The 15,280-nt window shown below is 46.1% G+C and overlaps 1 protein-coding gene across 14 annotated transcripts in view; it reads left to right on the top strand.

The window, feature by feature from the left end:
• HMGXB3 (HMG-box containing 3) overlaps positions 1-15,280 on the top strand; it is a 78,755-nt gene that overhangs the window by 10,134 nt on the left and 53,341 nt on the right. For 10 of the 14 annotated variants that reach the window (XR_008843152.1, XM_056516958.1, XM_056516960.1 and 7 more), the window contains exons 2-4: positions 2,090-2,231; positions 2,634-2,808; positions 13,702-14,193. Coding sequence is in view for 13 of the 14 variants with exons in the window: in XM_056516958.1 (XP_056372933.1) it covers positions 2,090-2,231; positions 2,634-2,808; positions 13,702-14,193 (809 nt within the window). In the remaining variant the exon portion in view is untranslated. Of the gene's footprint in view, positions 1-1,263; positions 1,358-2,089; positions 2,232-2,633; positions 2,809-13,701; positions 14,194-15,280 lie in introns of those variants that run through there. The other 4 variants (XM_056516970.1, XM_056516969.1, XM_056516961.1 and 1 more) reach the window with 3 other exon arrangements.

Below are 15,280 nucleotides of genomic sequence, written 5' to 3'. Positions count from 1 at the left end.
TTGTTTTATAAGTAATACAAAAATCAAACCTATATAAGTAAGGTATCATTTTAACCATATGGACTAGAGATGAGCGAACTTACAGTAAATTCGATTCGTCACGAACTTCTCGGCTCGGCAGTTGATGACTTTTCCTGCGTAAATTTAGTTCAGCTTTCAGGTGCACCGGTGGGCTGGAAAAGGTGGATACAGTCCTAGGAGACTCTTTTCTAGGAATGTATCCACCTTTTCCAGCCCACCGGAGCACCTGAAGGCTGAACTAATTTACGCAGGATAAGTCATCAACTGCCGAGCCGAGAAGTTCGTGACAAATCGAATTTACTGTAAGTTCGCTCATCTCTAGTATGGACCTACAGAATAAAGAGAAGGTGTCTTTTTTACCTAAAAATGCACTGCGTAGAAACGGAAGCCCCCAAAAGTTACAAAATTGCATTTTTTCTTCAATTTTGTCGCACAATGAATTTTTTTTCTGCTTGGCCATGGATATTTTGGTAAAATGACTAATGTCACTGCAAATTAGAATTGGTGGTGCAAAAAATAAGCCATCATATGGAATTTTAGGTGCAAAATTTAAAGCGTTACGATTTTTAGAAGGTGATGAGGAAAAAATGAAAATGCAAATACGGAAAAACCCTGTGTCCTTAAGTTAAGCTGAAAAACTAAATATTTAATCTTTGTAACACTTAAATAGAATTTGCATAATAATTTGGAACAGGGTGTAGTAATAACTGTATATAACCCCGCCCCCTAATAAAAGTTTGAATCTCCCCACTTTTCCTATCTCATAAATAAAATACGGTAATGTAAAAAAATTAAATAAACGTGGTATCTCCACGTGCATACATGTCTGAATTGTTAAAATACTGTATAATGTTAATGAAACCACACGGTAAATGGTGTAAATGTAAAAAAAAAATCCAGAATTGTGCATTTTTGGTCACTTCCATAAAAAGTGATCAAAAAGTCCATTAAAAACTAAAATGGTACCGTTAAAAAATACAGATCACGGAGCAAAAAATTAGCCCTCGTATAACCCCGTATGTGGAAAAATAAGTTATAGGGGTCAGAAAATTACAATTTTAAGCCTATGGAAGGGGGCGTGATGGCCGCCACGCCCCCTCCCATAGACTTGCATTGAGTGGGCGGGGCGTGATGTCACAAGGCGGCACAGCCATGATGTCACAATACTCCGGCCCCGTGATCGTGAGTTATCTGACATGAAGCGATCTTTGCTCCATGAGGCTGATGATAGGGGGTGCTACATGAGAGATTGCGGCGGGACCCCCGTAATCAGACATTTTATCCCCTATCCTTTAGATAGGGGTAAGATGTCTTGGGGCCGGAGTACCCCTTTAATGTGGGTTTAACACTTTATTGGTCCCCTTAGGGGACTTTTAGTAGGAATAATTAGATTTCTCACACAGATCAATGCAGTTCAGTTCTATTGAACTCCATTGACCTGTGTGATCTGTGCTCATTTGATCGAGCCTGCTCCAGGCAGGCTTAGTCAAATACAGATCCATTGCAGCCATGGAAGGAGAGGTAAGCCCTCTGCGGGGATGGTTGAAAGGTTCCTTTAGCTGTGACAATTGCGATCTAAAGGGTTAAAGATAATCTGAGTCGGATAACGCTTATCCCCTATCTGCAGGATAGCGGATAAGTGTATGATTGCAGATGGGTCTGAACACTGCGAGCCCCCTGCGATCTCCTGTACAGTGCCCCTGGTCTGTTCTTAACTATTTGTATCTCCTGATGTTTTTAATGAACATATAATAAAGTCCTGTGTTTTATACAATTTGTGTCCAGAAGTGCTGAGGAATCCTTGCTCCATGGAGAGTGTTTGTATTTCTATCTTGACATAAAGGCTTATATCTCAGTCCTGAAAAGTACTATGGAGATAAAAATGGTATGCCCATAGTCCTGATAGTAGCTAAACAGCCTGTGGCTAGATAGTGCTTCCTATCAGGTCTGCTTTAGGGGCTCATTTCCTTGCCTCTTATATAATATTATGTGTAACTAAAAAATAAATACTATAGATTTGAGTTAAAGTAAACTTTTTTTGTTTAATATAAATTCTTTCTTTCCTTAGAGATGGATGATCCTTTTGAAGGTACTGAGGTAACAGTGGTGTCTGAAGAGATGGAAGAAAGTTATGTGCCTGCTAAACCCCCAGTAAAGAAGAAGAAATATAGAGGCTGCTCCGAACAAGGGGAGACTGCGAAGAAACCAAGGTGAGAGTTTTTATAGCAGCACATCTGCACTTGGCTGACCAGTGTCGTACCATCGGAGGAGAGAGGAGTCGATTCTGAGGGTTTTCCTTCATCTATAAAAAAAAAAAAACAGGTCTTGTCCATTTTAACTTGCATGTAATATTTATCATTGCACACAGGACAAATCATTAATACATACTAATTGGTTGTTGTATAACCATCCCATAGGCAGCAGACCCTGGTGACAATTGGCTCCAAAGTTATCTCCAAACTCCGTTGGATAATTGGGATCCATTACATAAAGTGGCTTTTGGGCTAAAGCTTGTCTTCTAGTCTGCAATACACAGGCACTCCCAGCTGATCCATAAGTCTAAAACAACATAAGCCATACCAGCTAACCTAAGACAAGCCATTATGTTATAGGTCTGCTTATCTTCTCTACTACTATGACATCTACCTGAAAGTCCAACAAGAGGTGCCGCATCTGCCCCAATCTGAGATCAACAAGAAGATAAGTGAGAGCTGGAAACTTCTCAGTGTGGCAGAGAAGAGCTATTACCTGGAGCGAGCAAAGTTGGAGAAGGAAGGGCTGGATTCTGTAAGTTCTCATTGTTTTACAGGACTGTTATTTAAGGGTTTTACAAAAAATTTTACAAAATTTAAAAACATATTTTTTTTTTTATTTCACTTTTTCGTGCACCCCATAAGACTTTTTTTCTCACATTTTATTCTAATGATATTCAGTATAAGACTGTTGTGTGAAATGCCAGTCTTTATCCCCTTAACGACCACGGTCGTATATTTACGTACGGGGCCGGCTCCCGATCTGTGAAGCGCACTCAGAAGCTGAGCTCGCTTCGTATCTGCGGGGTCCTGGTTAATACCGGACATCGCCGATCGGGCTGATGTCCGGTATTAACCCTTTAGACACCTCGATCAAAGTTGATTGCAGCGTCTAAAACGAGATAAAATGCTGCTGGTTAGCTCAGCAGAGCTGTTTGGGGCAGCTGCAGTGAAATCGTGTGTCCCGAACAGCTGAGAGGACAGCAGGAGGCTCCCTACCTGGCTCCCCACGATCGGCGTTTGATTGCTTCAAGCCTGAGATCCAGGCTTGAGCAATCAAGCGCAGATAACACTGATCAATGCAATGCTATGGCAATGCGTTGAACAATGCCTGCAATCAGTGTATTGCATGTTATACCCCCCTATGGGGGCTATAACATTGCAAAAAATAAAAATAAGTCAGAATCACCCCCCCCCTTTTCCCATTTAATAAAAAAAAATGTAAAAAAAATAAATAAACATGTGGTATCGCTGCGTGCATAAATGTCTGAGCTATAAAAAGTCCAAAATAGTGTATTTTTGGTCACTTTTTATACCATAAAAAAATGAATAAAAAGCGATCAAAAAGTCAGATCAAAACAAAAATTGTAGCAATAAAAACTTCAGATCATGGCGCAACATATGAGTCCTCATACAGCCCCGAATGCGGATAAATAAAAAAGTTATAGGGGTCAGAAAAGGACAATTTTAAATGTATAAATTTTTGTGCATGTAGTTATGATTTTTTACAGAAGTTTGACAAAATCAAACCTATATAAGAAGGGCATCATTTTAATCCTATGGACCTACAGAATAAAGATCTGGTATCATTTTTACCGAAAAATGTACTGTGTAGAAACGGAAGTCCCCAAAAGTTACACAATTGAGTTTTATTTTTTTTCAATTTTCTTGCACAATGAGTTTTTTTCCCCATTTCGCCGTAGATTTTTGGGTAAAATGACTGATGTCATTACAAAGTAGAATTGGTGGAGCAAAAAAGAAGCCATCATATGGATTTTTAGGTGCAAAATTGAAAGGGATATGATTTTTAAAAGGTAAGGAGGAAAAAAACAAAAGTGCAAAAACAAAAAAACGCTTGGTCCTTAAGGGGTTAAAAGTAATGTGTAATCAGAAAAGAACTTATTGCTTAAATCAAGTTTTTAAATTACCCATATTTGGTGACGCTTTTTTTTCCAATTTTCTATTTTACTATATTTATTTTGAAAATATCCTAAAATCTTGCAGTTTCCAGTCTGCCCTTAGGCCTAAAACTTAGCTGAGACTTTCTTTCCTGTACAGATCACTTTCCAGAAGTCTTCTCCTTATCATCACAGAGAGGTGTATAGTGAATGGTAACAACAGTGTATAGATAAAAGGCAAATGGTGTTTCTCACAGATCGGACTCCCCCCCCCCCCCCCCCCTCTCTTTTTGGAATGACCTCTGAAAAGATCACAGAAAATGCCCAGACACCTTTTCACATTCATATCAGTGAAATAGACAACAATAGGACCTATGTTCTTGGGGCTTACTTTAAAGCATATTTCGAAAAGTTGATAAAAGTAGCTCAGGCACGATGGCTTCCCTAATAAAAATGTACAGAAAAAAAAAAATGACAATCAGAAAAAACTGAGTAAAAAAAAACATGTTTTAGTATCGGGTGATACATTCTCTGTCTATATTTGTTAAAATTTGGTCCCAGAGAGCTAGTTTTGTTCACTACCTCTCTGGAAAGGAAAGGGAGGAGGGGACACCTTGTACTTCTCACCATTAGCTGCCTGTACACCTAGTTGACCACACACTTTTTGCCTGGATTAGCATGTTTTTTTCTGATTCCTTTTTAGGATATTGAGTATGCTGTCTGATCTGCAGGCTGCATGCTATAATGAAGGAGGAGCAGAGTAGATTAATGTATAAAGAACAGAGAACACTGTCGTGTTGTAATAACTCAATTATGAATTATGGTCATAAAAATTATGAAAAATTAAAAAAAATTAAAATTATTAAAAATATCAAAATTATGGTGAATTGTAGACAAAGCCAATCAATACAATTCACATCTGAGTCCGACTATTTCCTCAGATATCAACAAGTTTTATGACGGGATGACATTAACGCTTATGGATGTAGTTTTGCAATATACAATAATATACTGGTATTATAAAAGTATGCAGATTTATTGGTTATAAGGTTATAAACATAAATGAGTAACAAGCACCATGATATATGCAAATGAATATCAATTAGATATATTAGTAAACATTACAAGTTTGTTAATTGAGTACATATAGTTGAACAATACATGTGAGTAGTAAGTAACTTGTTACAATGAAACAAAAGCTACTAGGTTAGGAATATAATATAAGAAAAAGGTTACATAGCACTGTGTTCAGAGGAAACCTTATGACATCAGGATGGGCATATCTAATTATAGACCGCTCAATATGGAATGCTAAATACACTACCCGCCCCATTCTAACCAATTACACATCACATGATTCCAAGAATGGGCAAATCCATTTAAGGATATAAAACATGGAAGAACTATGTGTTACGCCGAGCGCTCCGGGTCCCCGCTCCTCCCCGGAGCGCTCGCTTCACTCCCTCCGCTGCAGCGCTCCGGTCACGTCCTCTGACCCGGGGCGCTGCGATCCTGCTGCCAGCCGGGATGCGATTCGCGATGCGGGTAGCGCCCGCTCGCGATGCGCACCCCGGCTCCCCTACCTGACTCGCTCCCCGTCTGTTCTGTCCCGGCGCGCGCGGCCCCGCTCCCTAGGGCGCGCGCGCGCCGGGTCTCTGCGATTTAAAGGGCCACTGCGCCGCTGATTGGCGCAGTGGTTCCAATTAGGGTTTTCACCTGTGCACTTCCCTATATTACCTCACTTCCCTTGCACTCCCTTGCCGGATCTTGTTGCCTTAGTGCCAGTGAAAGCGTTCCTTGTGTGTTCCTTGCCTGTGTTTCCAGACCTTCTGCCGTTGCCCCTGACTACGATCCTTGCTGCCTGCCCCGACCTTCTGCTACGTCCGACCTTGCTTCTGCCTACTCCCTTGTACCGCGCCTATCTTCAGCAGCCAGAGAGGTGAGCCGTTGCTAGTGGATACCACCTGGTCACTACCGCCGCAGCAAGACCATCCCGCTTTGCGGCGGGCTCTGGTGAAAACCAGTAGTGGCTTAGAACCGGTCCACTAGCACGGTCCACGCCAATCCCTCTCTGGCACAGAGGGTCCACTACCTGCCAGCCGGCATCGTGACAGTAGATCCGGCCATGGATCCCGCTGAAGTTCCTCTGCCAGTTGTCGCTGACCTCACCACGGTGGTCGCCCAGCAGTCACAACAGATAGCGCAACAAGGCCAACAGCTGTCTCAACTGACCGTTATGCTACAACAGTTGCTACCACAGCTTCAGCAGTCATCTCCTCCGCCAGCTCCTGCACCTCCTCCGCAGCGAGTGGCCGCTCCTGGGATACGCTTATCCTTGCCGGATAAATTTGATGGGGACTCTAAGTTTTGCCGTGGCTTTCTTTCCCAATGTTCCCTGCATCTGGAGATGATGTCGGACCTGTTTCCCACTGAAAGGTCTAAGGTGGCTTTCGTAGTCAGTCTTCTGTCCGGAAAAGCCCTGTCATGGGCCACACCGCTCTGGGACCGCAATGACCCCGTCACTGCCTCTGTACACTCCTTCTTCTCGGAAATCCGAAGTGTCTTTGAGGAACCTGCCCGAGCCTCTTCTGCTGAGACTGCCCTGTTGAACCTGGTCCAGGGTAATTCTTCCGTTGGCGAGTATGCCGTACAATTCCGTACACTTGCTTCAGAATTGTCCTGGAATAATGAGGCCCTCTGCGCGACCTTCAAAAAAGGCCTATCCAGCAACATTAAAGATGTTCTGGCCGCACGAGAAATTCCTGCTAATCTACATGAACTTATTCACCTAGCCACTCGCATTGACATGCGTTTTTCTGAAAGGCGTCAGGAACTCCGCCAAGATATGGACTCTGTTCGCACGAGGCGTTTCGTCTCCTCGGCTCCTCTCTCCTCTGGTCCCCTGCAATCTGTTCCTGTGCCTCCCGCCGTGGAGGCTATGCAGGTCGACCGGTCTCGCCTGACACCTCAAGAGAGGACACGACGCCGTATGGAGAACCTCTGCCTGTACTGTGCTAGTACCGAACACTTCCTGAGGGATTGTCCTATCCGTCCTCCCCGCCTGGAAAAACGTACGCTGACTCCGCACAAAGGTGAGACAGTCCTTGATGTCTACTCTGCTTCTCCACGTCTTACTGTGCCTGTGCGGATGTCTGCCTCTGCCTTCTCCTTCTCTACAGTGGCCTTCTTGGACTCTGGATCTGCAGGAAATTTTATTTTGGCCTCTCTCGTCAACAGGTTCAACATCCCAGTGACCAGTCTCGCCAGACCCCTCTACATCAATTGTGTAAATAATGAAAGATTGGACTGTACCATACGTTTCCGCACGGAGCCCCTTCTTATGAGCATCGGATCTCATCATGAGAGGATTGAACTTTTGGTCCTTCCCAATTGCACCTCGGAGATTCTCCTTGGACTTCCCTGGCTTCAACTTCATTCCCCAACCCTGGATTGGTCCACTGGGGAGATCAAGAGTTGGGGGTCCTCTTGTTCCAAGAACTGTCTAAAACCGGTTCCCAGTAACCCTTGCCGTAACTCTGTGGTTCCTCCAGTAACCGGTCTCCCTAAGGCCTATATGGACTTCGCGGATGTTTTCTGCAAAAAACAAGCTGAGACTCTACCTCCTCACAGGCCTTATGATTGCCCTATCGACCTCCTCCCGGGTACTACTCCACCCCGGGGCAGAATTTATCCTCTCTCTGCCCCAGAGACTCTTGCCATGTCCGAATACGTCCAGGAGAATCTAAAAAAGGGCTTTATCCGTAAATCCTCCTCTCCTGCCGGAGCCGGATTTTTCTTTGTGTCCAAAAAAGATGGCTCCCTACGTCCTTGCATTGACTACCGCGGTCTTAATAAAATCACGGTTAAGAACCGCTACCCCTTACCCCTCATCTCTGAACTCTTTGATCGCCTCCAAGGTGCCCACATCTTCACTAAATTGGACTTAAGAGGCGCCTATAACCTCATCCGCATCAGAGAGGGGGACGAGTGGAAAACGGCATTTAACACCAGAGATGGACACTTTGAGTATCTGGTCATGCCCTTTGGACTGTGCAATGCCCCTGCCGTCTTCCAAGACTTTGTCAATGAAATTTTTCGTGATCTGTTATACTCCTGTGTTGTGGTATATCTGGACGATATCCTAATTTTTTCTGCCAATCTAGAAGAACACCGCCAGCATGTCCGTATGGTTCTTCAGAGACTTCGTGACAACCAACTCTATGCCAAAATTGAGAAATGTCTGTTTGAATGCCAATCTCTTCCTTTTCTAGGATATTTGGTCTCTGGCCAGGGACTACAGATGGATCCAGACAAACTCTCTGCCGTCTTAAATTGGCCACGCCCCTCCGGACTCCGTGCTATCCAACGCTTTTTGGGGTTCGCCAATTATTACAGGCAATTTATTCCACATTTTTCTACCATTGTGGCTCCTATCGTGGCTTTAACCAAGAAAAATGCTGATCCCAAGTCCTGGCCTCCTCAAGCAGAAGACTCCTTTAAACGACTCAAGTCTGCCTTTTCTTCGGCTCCCGTGCTCTCCAGACCTGACCCTTCCAAACCCTTCCTATTGGAGGTTGATGCCTCCTCAGTAGGAGCTGGAGCTGTTCTTCTACAAAAAAATCCTTCCGGGCATGCTGTCACTTGTGGTTTTTTCTCTAGGACCTTCTCTCCAGCGGAGAGGAACTACTCCATCGGGGATCGAGAGCTTCTAGCCATTAAATTAGCACTTGAGGAATGGAGGCATCTGCTGGAGGGATCAAGATTTCCTGTTATTATCTACACCGACCACAAGAACCTCTCCTACCTCCAGTCGGCCCAACGGCTGAATCCTCGCCAGGCCCGGTGGTCTCTGTTCTTTGCCCGATTTAATTTTGAGATTCACTTTCGTCCTGCCGATAAGAACATTAGGGCCGATGCTCTCTCTCGTTCCTCGGATGCCTCAGAAGTTGATCTCCCTCCGCAACACATCATTCCACCTGACTGCCTGATCTCCACTTCTCCTGCCTCCATCAGGCAGACTCCTCCAGGAAAGACCTTTGTTTCTCCACGCCAACGCCTCGGAATCCTCAAATGGGGTCACTCCTCCCATCTCGCAGGTCATGCGGGCATCAAGAAATCTGTGCAACTCATCTCCCGCTTCTATTGGTGGCCGACTCTGGAGACGGATGTTGGGGACTTTGTGCGAGCCTGCACTATCTGTGCCCGGGATAAGACTCCTCGCCAGAAGCCCGCTGGTTTTCTTCATCCTCTGCCTGTCCCCGAACAGCCTTGGTCTCTGATTGGTATGGATTTTATTACTGATTTACCCCCTTCCCGTGGCAACACCGTTATTTGGGTGGTCGTTGATCGATTCTCCAAAATGGCACATTTCATCCCTCTTCCTGGTCTTCCTTCTGCGCCTCAGTTGGCTAAACAATTTTTTGTACACATTTTTCGTCTTCACGGGTTGCCTACGCAGATTGTCTCGGATAGAGGGGTCCAATTCGTGTCTAAATTCTGGAGGGCTCTCTGTAAACAACTCAAGATTAAATTAAATTTTTCCTCTGCATATCATCCCCAGTCCAATGGACAAGTAGAAAGAATTAACCAGATCCTGGGTGATTATTTGCGACATTTTGTTTCCTCCCGCCAGGATGACTGGGCAGATCTCCTTCCATGGGCCGAATTTTCGTATAACTTCAGGGTCTCTGAATCTTCCTCCAAATCCCCATTTTTCGTGGTGTACGGCCGTCACCCTCTTCCCCCCCTCCCTACCCCCTTGCCCTCTGGTCTGCCCGCTGTGGATGAAATTTCTCGTGACCTTTCCATTATATGGAGAGAGACCCAAAATTCTCTCTTACAGGCTTCTTCACGCATGAAGAGGTTCGCGGATAAGAAAAGAAGAGCTCCCCCCGTTTTTTCCCCTGGAGACAAGGTATGGCTCTCCGCTAAATATGTCCGCTTCCGTGTCCCTAGCTACAAGTTGGGACCACGCTATCTTGGTCCTTTCAAAATTTTGTGTCAAATTAATCCTGTCTCTTATAAACTTCTTCTTCCTCCTTCTCTTCGTATCCCTAATGCCTTTCACGTCTCTCTTCTCAAACCACTCATCCTCAACCGTTTTTCTCCCAAATCTGTTCCTCCCACTCCTGTTTCCGGCTCCTCGGACGTCTTCTCGGTCAAGGAAATTTTGGCTGCCAAAAAGGTCAGAGGGAAAAATTTTTTTTTAGTAGACTGGGAGGGTTGTGGTCCTGAAGAGAGATCCTGGGAACCTGAGGACAACATCCTTGACAAAAGTCTGCTCCTCAGGTTCTCAGGCTCCAAGAAGAGGGGGAGACCCAAGGGGGGGGGTACTGTTACGCCGAGCGCTCCGGGTCCCCGCTCCTCCCCGGAGCGCTCGCTTCACTCCCTCCGCTGCAGCGCTCCGGTCACGTCCTCTGACCCGGGGCGCTGCGATCCTGCTGCCAGCCGGGATGCGATTCGCGATGCGGGTAGCGCCCGCTCGCGATGCGCACCCCGGCTCCCCTACCTGACTCGCTCCCCGTCTGTTCTGTCCCGGCGCGCGCGGCCCCGCTCCCTAGGGCGCGCGCGCGCCGGGTCTCTGCGATTTAAAGGGCCACTGCGCCGCTGATTGGCGCAGTGGTTCCAATTAGGGTTTTCACCTGTGCACTTCCCTATATTACCTCACTTCCCTTGCACTCCCTTGCCGGATCTTGTTGCCTTAGTGCCAGTGAAAGCGTTCCTTGTGTGTTCCTTGCCTGTGTTTCCAGACCTTCTGCCGTTGCCCCTGACTACGATCCTTGCTGCCTGCCCCGACCTTCTGCTACGTCCGACCTTGCTTCTGCCTACTCCCTTGTACCGCGCCTATCTTCAGCAGCCAGAGAGGTGAGCCGTTGCTAGTGGATACGACCTGGTCACTACCGCCGCAGCAAGACCATCCCGCTTTGCGGCGGGCTCTGGTGAAAACCAGTAGTGGCTTAGAACCGGTCCACTAGCACGGTCCACGCCAATCCCTCTCTGGCACAGAGGGTCCACTACCTGCCAGCCGGCATCGTGACACTATGATATACTTCCACCCCATTATGGACTATTTTCTATACATGATCTTGGTAAGACATTAAGACAAATATCAGAGTTTTATGATCTCGCTAGGCTATATTTTAGGAGGAAGAACTTGAAACAAGTTTCCCGTGTGGGAAATATACTTATAACACTTATTTTGGCGAGTAGGAATTCTATCAATGTCTAAGCAATTATTTAATGCTTTGATAGATTATGAGTCTTGATTCTTCTGCAGGTAGAATGAAGTCTCACAATATCCTAAAACTATAATCTCAATATGGAGATAATTATTTTATTTTATTAATTTATTTGCCAATCTAAATGGTATAATTCCATCCTCCATTATCCAAATTGGTCTTAATTAAATGTAATACCATTTTTGTATCTCTTACCAAGTCTATGTAAGAACCTCGCTTCTGCTCTGAGGAACACTGAACAATCCATCTCATCCTTATGGATAGCCATTGGTCTGGTGCCATTTGATCAGTCTGTCTTACTGGGATCTCACATGGCTTTCCCACCTGGTTGGACCTCTTTCCTGTGTCTTTGTGTGTTCTTTACAGCCTACAGCACAGTTCAGTACCGTCCACAGTCTACCTAACATCTTGTTTACCAGACTTTTTAATTAGTTAGACACACCCTCCTAAATTGGAATTCCCCAATGAATGTAGGTTGGGCGTGTACCTATAGTAATGACGATATCACTATAATACCCAGAATGCATTGAGCATATCACCCATAATGCCTTTCCTGTGGGTGTAATGTCAACTACTCATACGCTAGGGGGTGCTATTGCATAAGCAAAACCCACAGTCCACACTTGACGGATGGAACAATTCATTATAATTTCAGGGATTATTTTTGACATATAAGTAATTAAAACCTGGATTCTCATAGACATAGTCACCAACTAGACATCCAAATTTATGGGAAAGATAATAATACGAAAGATGATTCTCTAACACAGATGTGTGAATGTCTTGACAATGTAACTAGCCCCCCTTATCTTTTCTTATCCAAACAGCCATAAATATCTAGAGAGATAACAAACATTCTCTCAGGCTGGCACTTTTTGTAGAGATGAAACTCCAGAATTGTGGCCTACTTAGATTATACCCAAAATGGCCGACATCATGCTATTAAAGGGGTACTCCAGTGCTTAGACATCTTATCCCCTATCCAAACGATAGGGGATAAGATGCCTGATCGCGGGAGTCCCGCCGCTGGGGACCCCCGGGATCATGCACGCGGCACCCCGTTTGTAATCAGTCCCCAGAGCGTGTTCGCTCCGGGACTGATTACCGGCGACTACAGGGCGGGCGGCGTGTGACGTCACGCCCTCTCCCCCATGTGATGTCACGCTCCGCCCCTCAATGCAAGCCTACGGGAGGTGGCATGATAGCTGTCACGCCCCCTCCCATAGGCTTGCATTGAGGGGTGGAGCATGACATCACACGGGGGCGTGACATCACACGCTGCCCGCCCTGTAGTCGCCAGTAATCAGTCCCGGAGCGAATATTCATGAACTTATCCTCGCGGCCCTCCCCACCAGACCTAGAAAAAGGAGTTAGACTACGAAGATAAGGTCATGAATATTCATGAGCCGGGCGGCAGCTCCGCCCAGCTATAATGACGTGTGGCCGAGTCCCAGATGATAACACCTCCCACTGAGTCCCAAGCAAGGGAATAACAGAAAACTAAAAATAAAGATATCTTAAGAACCACTGAACCATTTTTAACCAGGTAAGGAGCATTTTAATCAGGATCACCCGCACTACAAGCCTGTGTAACAGGTTTAGTGCGGGCGATTCTGATGACAGATTTCCTTTAAGTCTCCTTCCTCAGATACAAGGACTCTTCTTCTGTGTCCATGATTGAGGCTATGGTGGAAACACATTAGACTGTGACTGTGTTGGTTTCTGGATTTATAATGCTTAAATAGAGAGAGAAGTTTTATAAAGACCATTCGGTGCTGCAACATGTTCTTTGGATTAAGAAGCGGAATTTTCCCAACTGTCCATCCATGTTTGGAGTCCAGGTGGAGTGAGAGCCGGCGTGTGTTTGTATAAAGATTAGGTTCATATATAATTTTATAGGGGGAATATTCAGGGGGAATATTCAGCGTGAACTATCGGTTTAGCTGCTTACTCTTTGCTTATGAGCTGGAGGGTGGTTTACAACTGGAGAGGGGATAAGTAGGAGATCACGGGTCCAACTGCTGGGGATCGCGCTCCATTCATTTCTATGGGAGCACTAAAGAGACCAGATTACAGCACTATCTCCAGCGTTCCCGTAGAAATGAATGGAGAGCGTGCCGTGTACATGCGGCACTCCTCACTGGAAGCTGGGGTCACTTTCAAGAGATCGCGGAGGTCCCAGTGTTCGGGCCCCCCCCAATCAGCTACTTATTCCCTATCCTCTGGAATATTAATAAAAGTTGTCTAAATTCGCAAACTGCTTTTGAGTTTTTCTTGTTCTTGTTTTAACAGAATATTAAATCCAGCAGATCCACCATGATATCAGATGTCCCAGGCTTTAGGAAGATTCTCCCTCGTTCAGAATACATCCTGATACCCAAAAGGATCCCTGAGGAAGAACGTCAGCGTGTAGATATATGCGTCACTCAGCCCAGGGAGGCAGCGGTCCTGGCTCCTTCTGCAGCTCTATCCCATAATGGCGGTCAAAGCATCATCACTTTGGATCCTGGACAAATGAACCTTTCTGAGCATTTGACGGAGGTAGAAGGTCTAACTGAGGAAGGGGCAAGCTTCACGACAGCAAGCACATTACAAGAAGTTGTTCCTGGGGGCATATACACCCAACTGCCTGAAAAACTGACGGGAGAGATTATCCTTAATGATGCCACTTTAGAGATTGGGCAGACAAGCACTTACCCAGGCGCCAATGTTGTCATTGAGGAAGATGGAGGCATTGCCCTTGCACAGTCAGAAATGTCTGTTCTCACAGTAATGGCAATCCAGGTAAAGATCTTGCTCTCTCCAAATAAATATCTTGCCTCTTTTAGCCTTAAAGGGGTACTCCGGTGCTAAACATCTTATCCCCTATCAAAAAAATTTGGGGAAAAGAGGTTAGATCGCGGGGATCCCACTACTGGGGCCCACCCCCGTGATCTCTTCTGCAGCTCCTCCGTTTTTCATCTGCACAGAGCAAGGATCGCTCTGTGGCTGATAACGGGCGGTGCAGGGGACGGAGTATCATGACATCACCGCTCCACCCCCTCTTGCTGTTAAGCGCCGGAGTACCCCTTTAAAGGCCCTGTTTCTCAGTCGCCTTATTGGTGAACACAGAGACCATGGGTATTATGCTGCTGGCACTAGAAGGCTGACACTAGGCAAAAAAGAAGTCTGCTCCTCCCATCAGTTCTAGCTTAATGTCAATAGGAGGCAGACACAGAGTTCTCTCCAGACCTGGTCTTTTCCGTTTTATTATTTTCTAGCTAGGGTTGTTAACGTAAGGTTTTTTCCCTTTGTTATTTTTCTAGGTTGGGAGACAGGAGCATGGCGCTACCTGATCACCCACATGCGATGAAGGGGCGTAGTGCATGGGCAGTAAACCCCTTCTCCTCAATGGCCAGCACCTGGCGGAGTGCCCTGGGCTCGGGTCCCCCACTTGCCCCTGCCTGCCTCGCTATGGCAACTTGGCATGATGCAGCGCCATTTTTAGCTGTCCGAAGACTTCAGGGTAAGTATAGGAAGATGAGGTCTGCTGGTGAGTATGTACTACATTCCCCCTCCCTTCCTCCTCTACCTTCTAGGGGTCTTATACACTGTGCCCAGCTTCTCGGCCACCATTGTTGGTGGCTGCTCTGGGCAAGACCCCTCATGGCCCCAGTGCCATACCTGTAGGGGTCAGTCCGGTGGCCTGTCCCTTCCTCATCCGGCCACTCAGTTATGGACATTTTCCCCCCAGCTCTGCTTCCTCCCCCCCACGTGGATGCCACGATCCCTGTCGGCTAGCTGGCTGCCGGGTGTCTTAACACTCCGGTCTCCCCCCCCCCCCCCCCTGTAACTGTATTGTGGCCAGGCTTAGTTCCCTGCCGAGTTATAT

The sequence above is a fragment of the Hyla sarda genome, chromosome 4 (genome assembly GCF_029499605.1).
Source record: "Hyla sarda isolate aHylSar1 chromosome 4, aHylSar1.hap1, whole genome shotgun sequence".
NCBI lineage: Eukaryota > Metazoa > Chordata > Amphibia > Anura > Hylidae > Hyla > Hyla sarda.
This window is presented reverse-complemented; position numbering and strand designations above follow the sequence as displayed.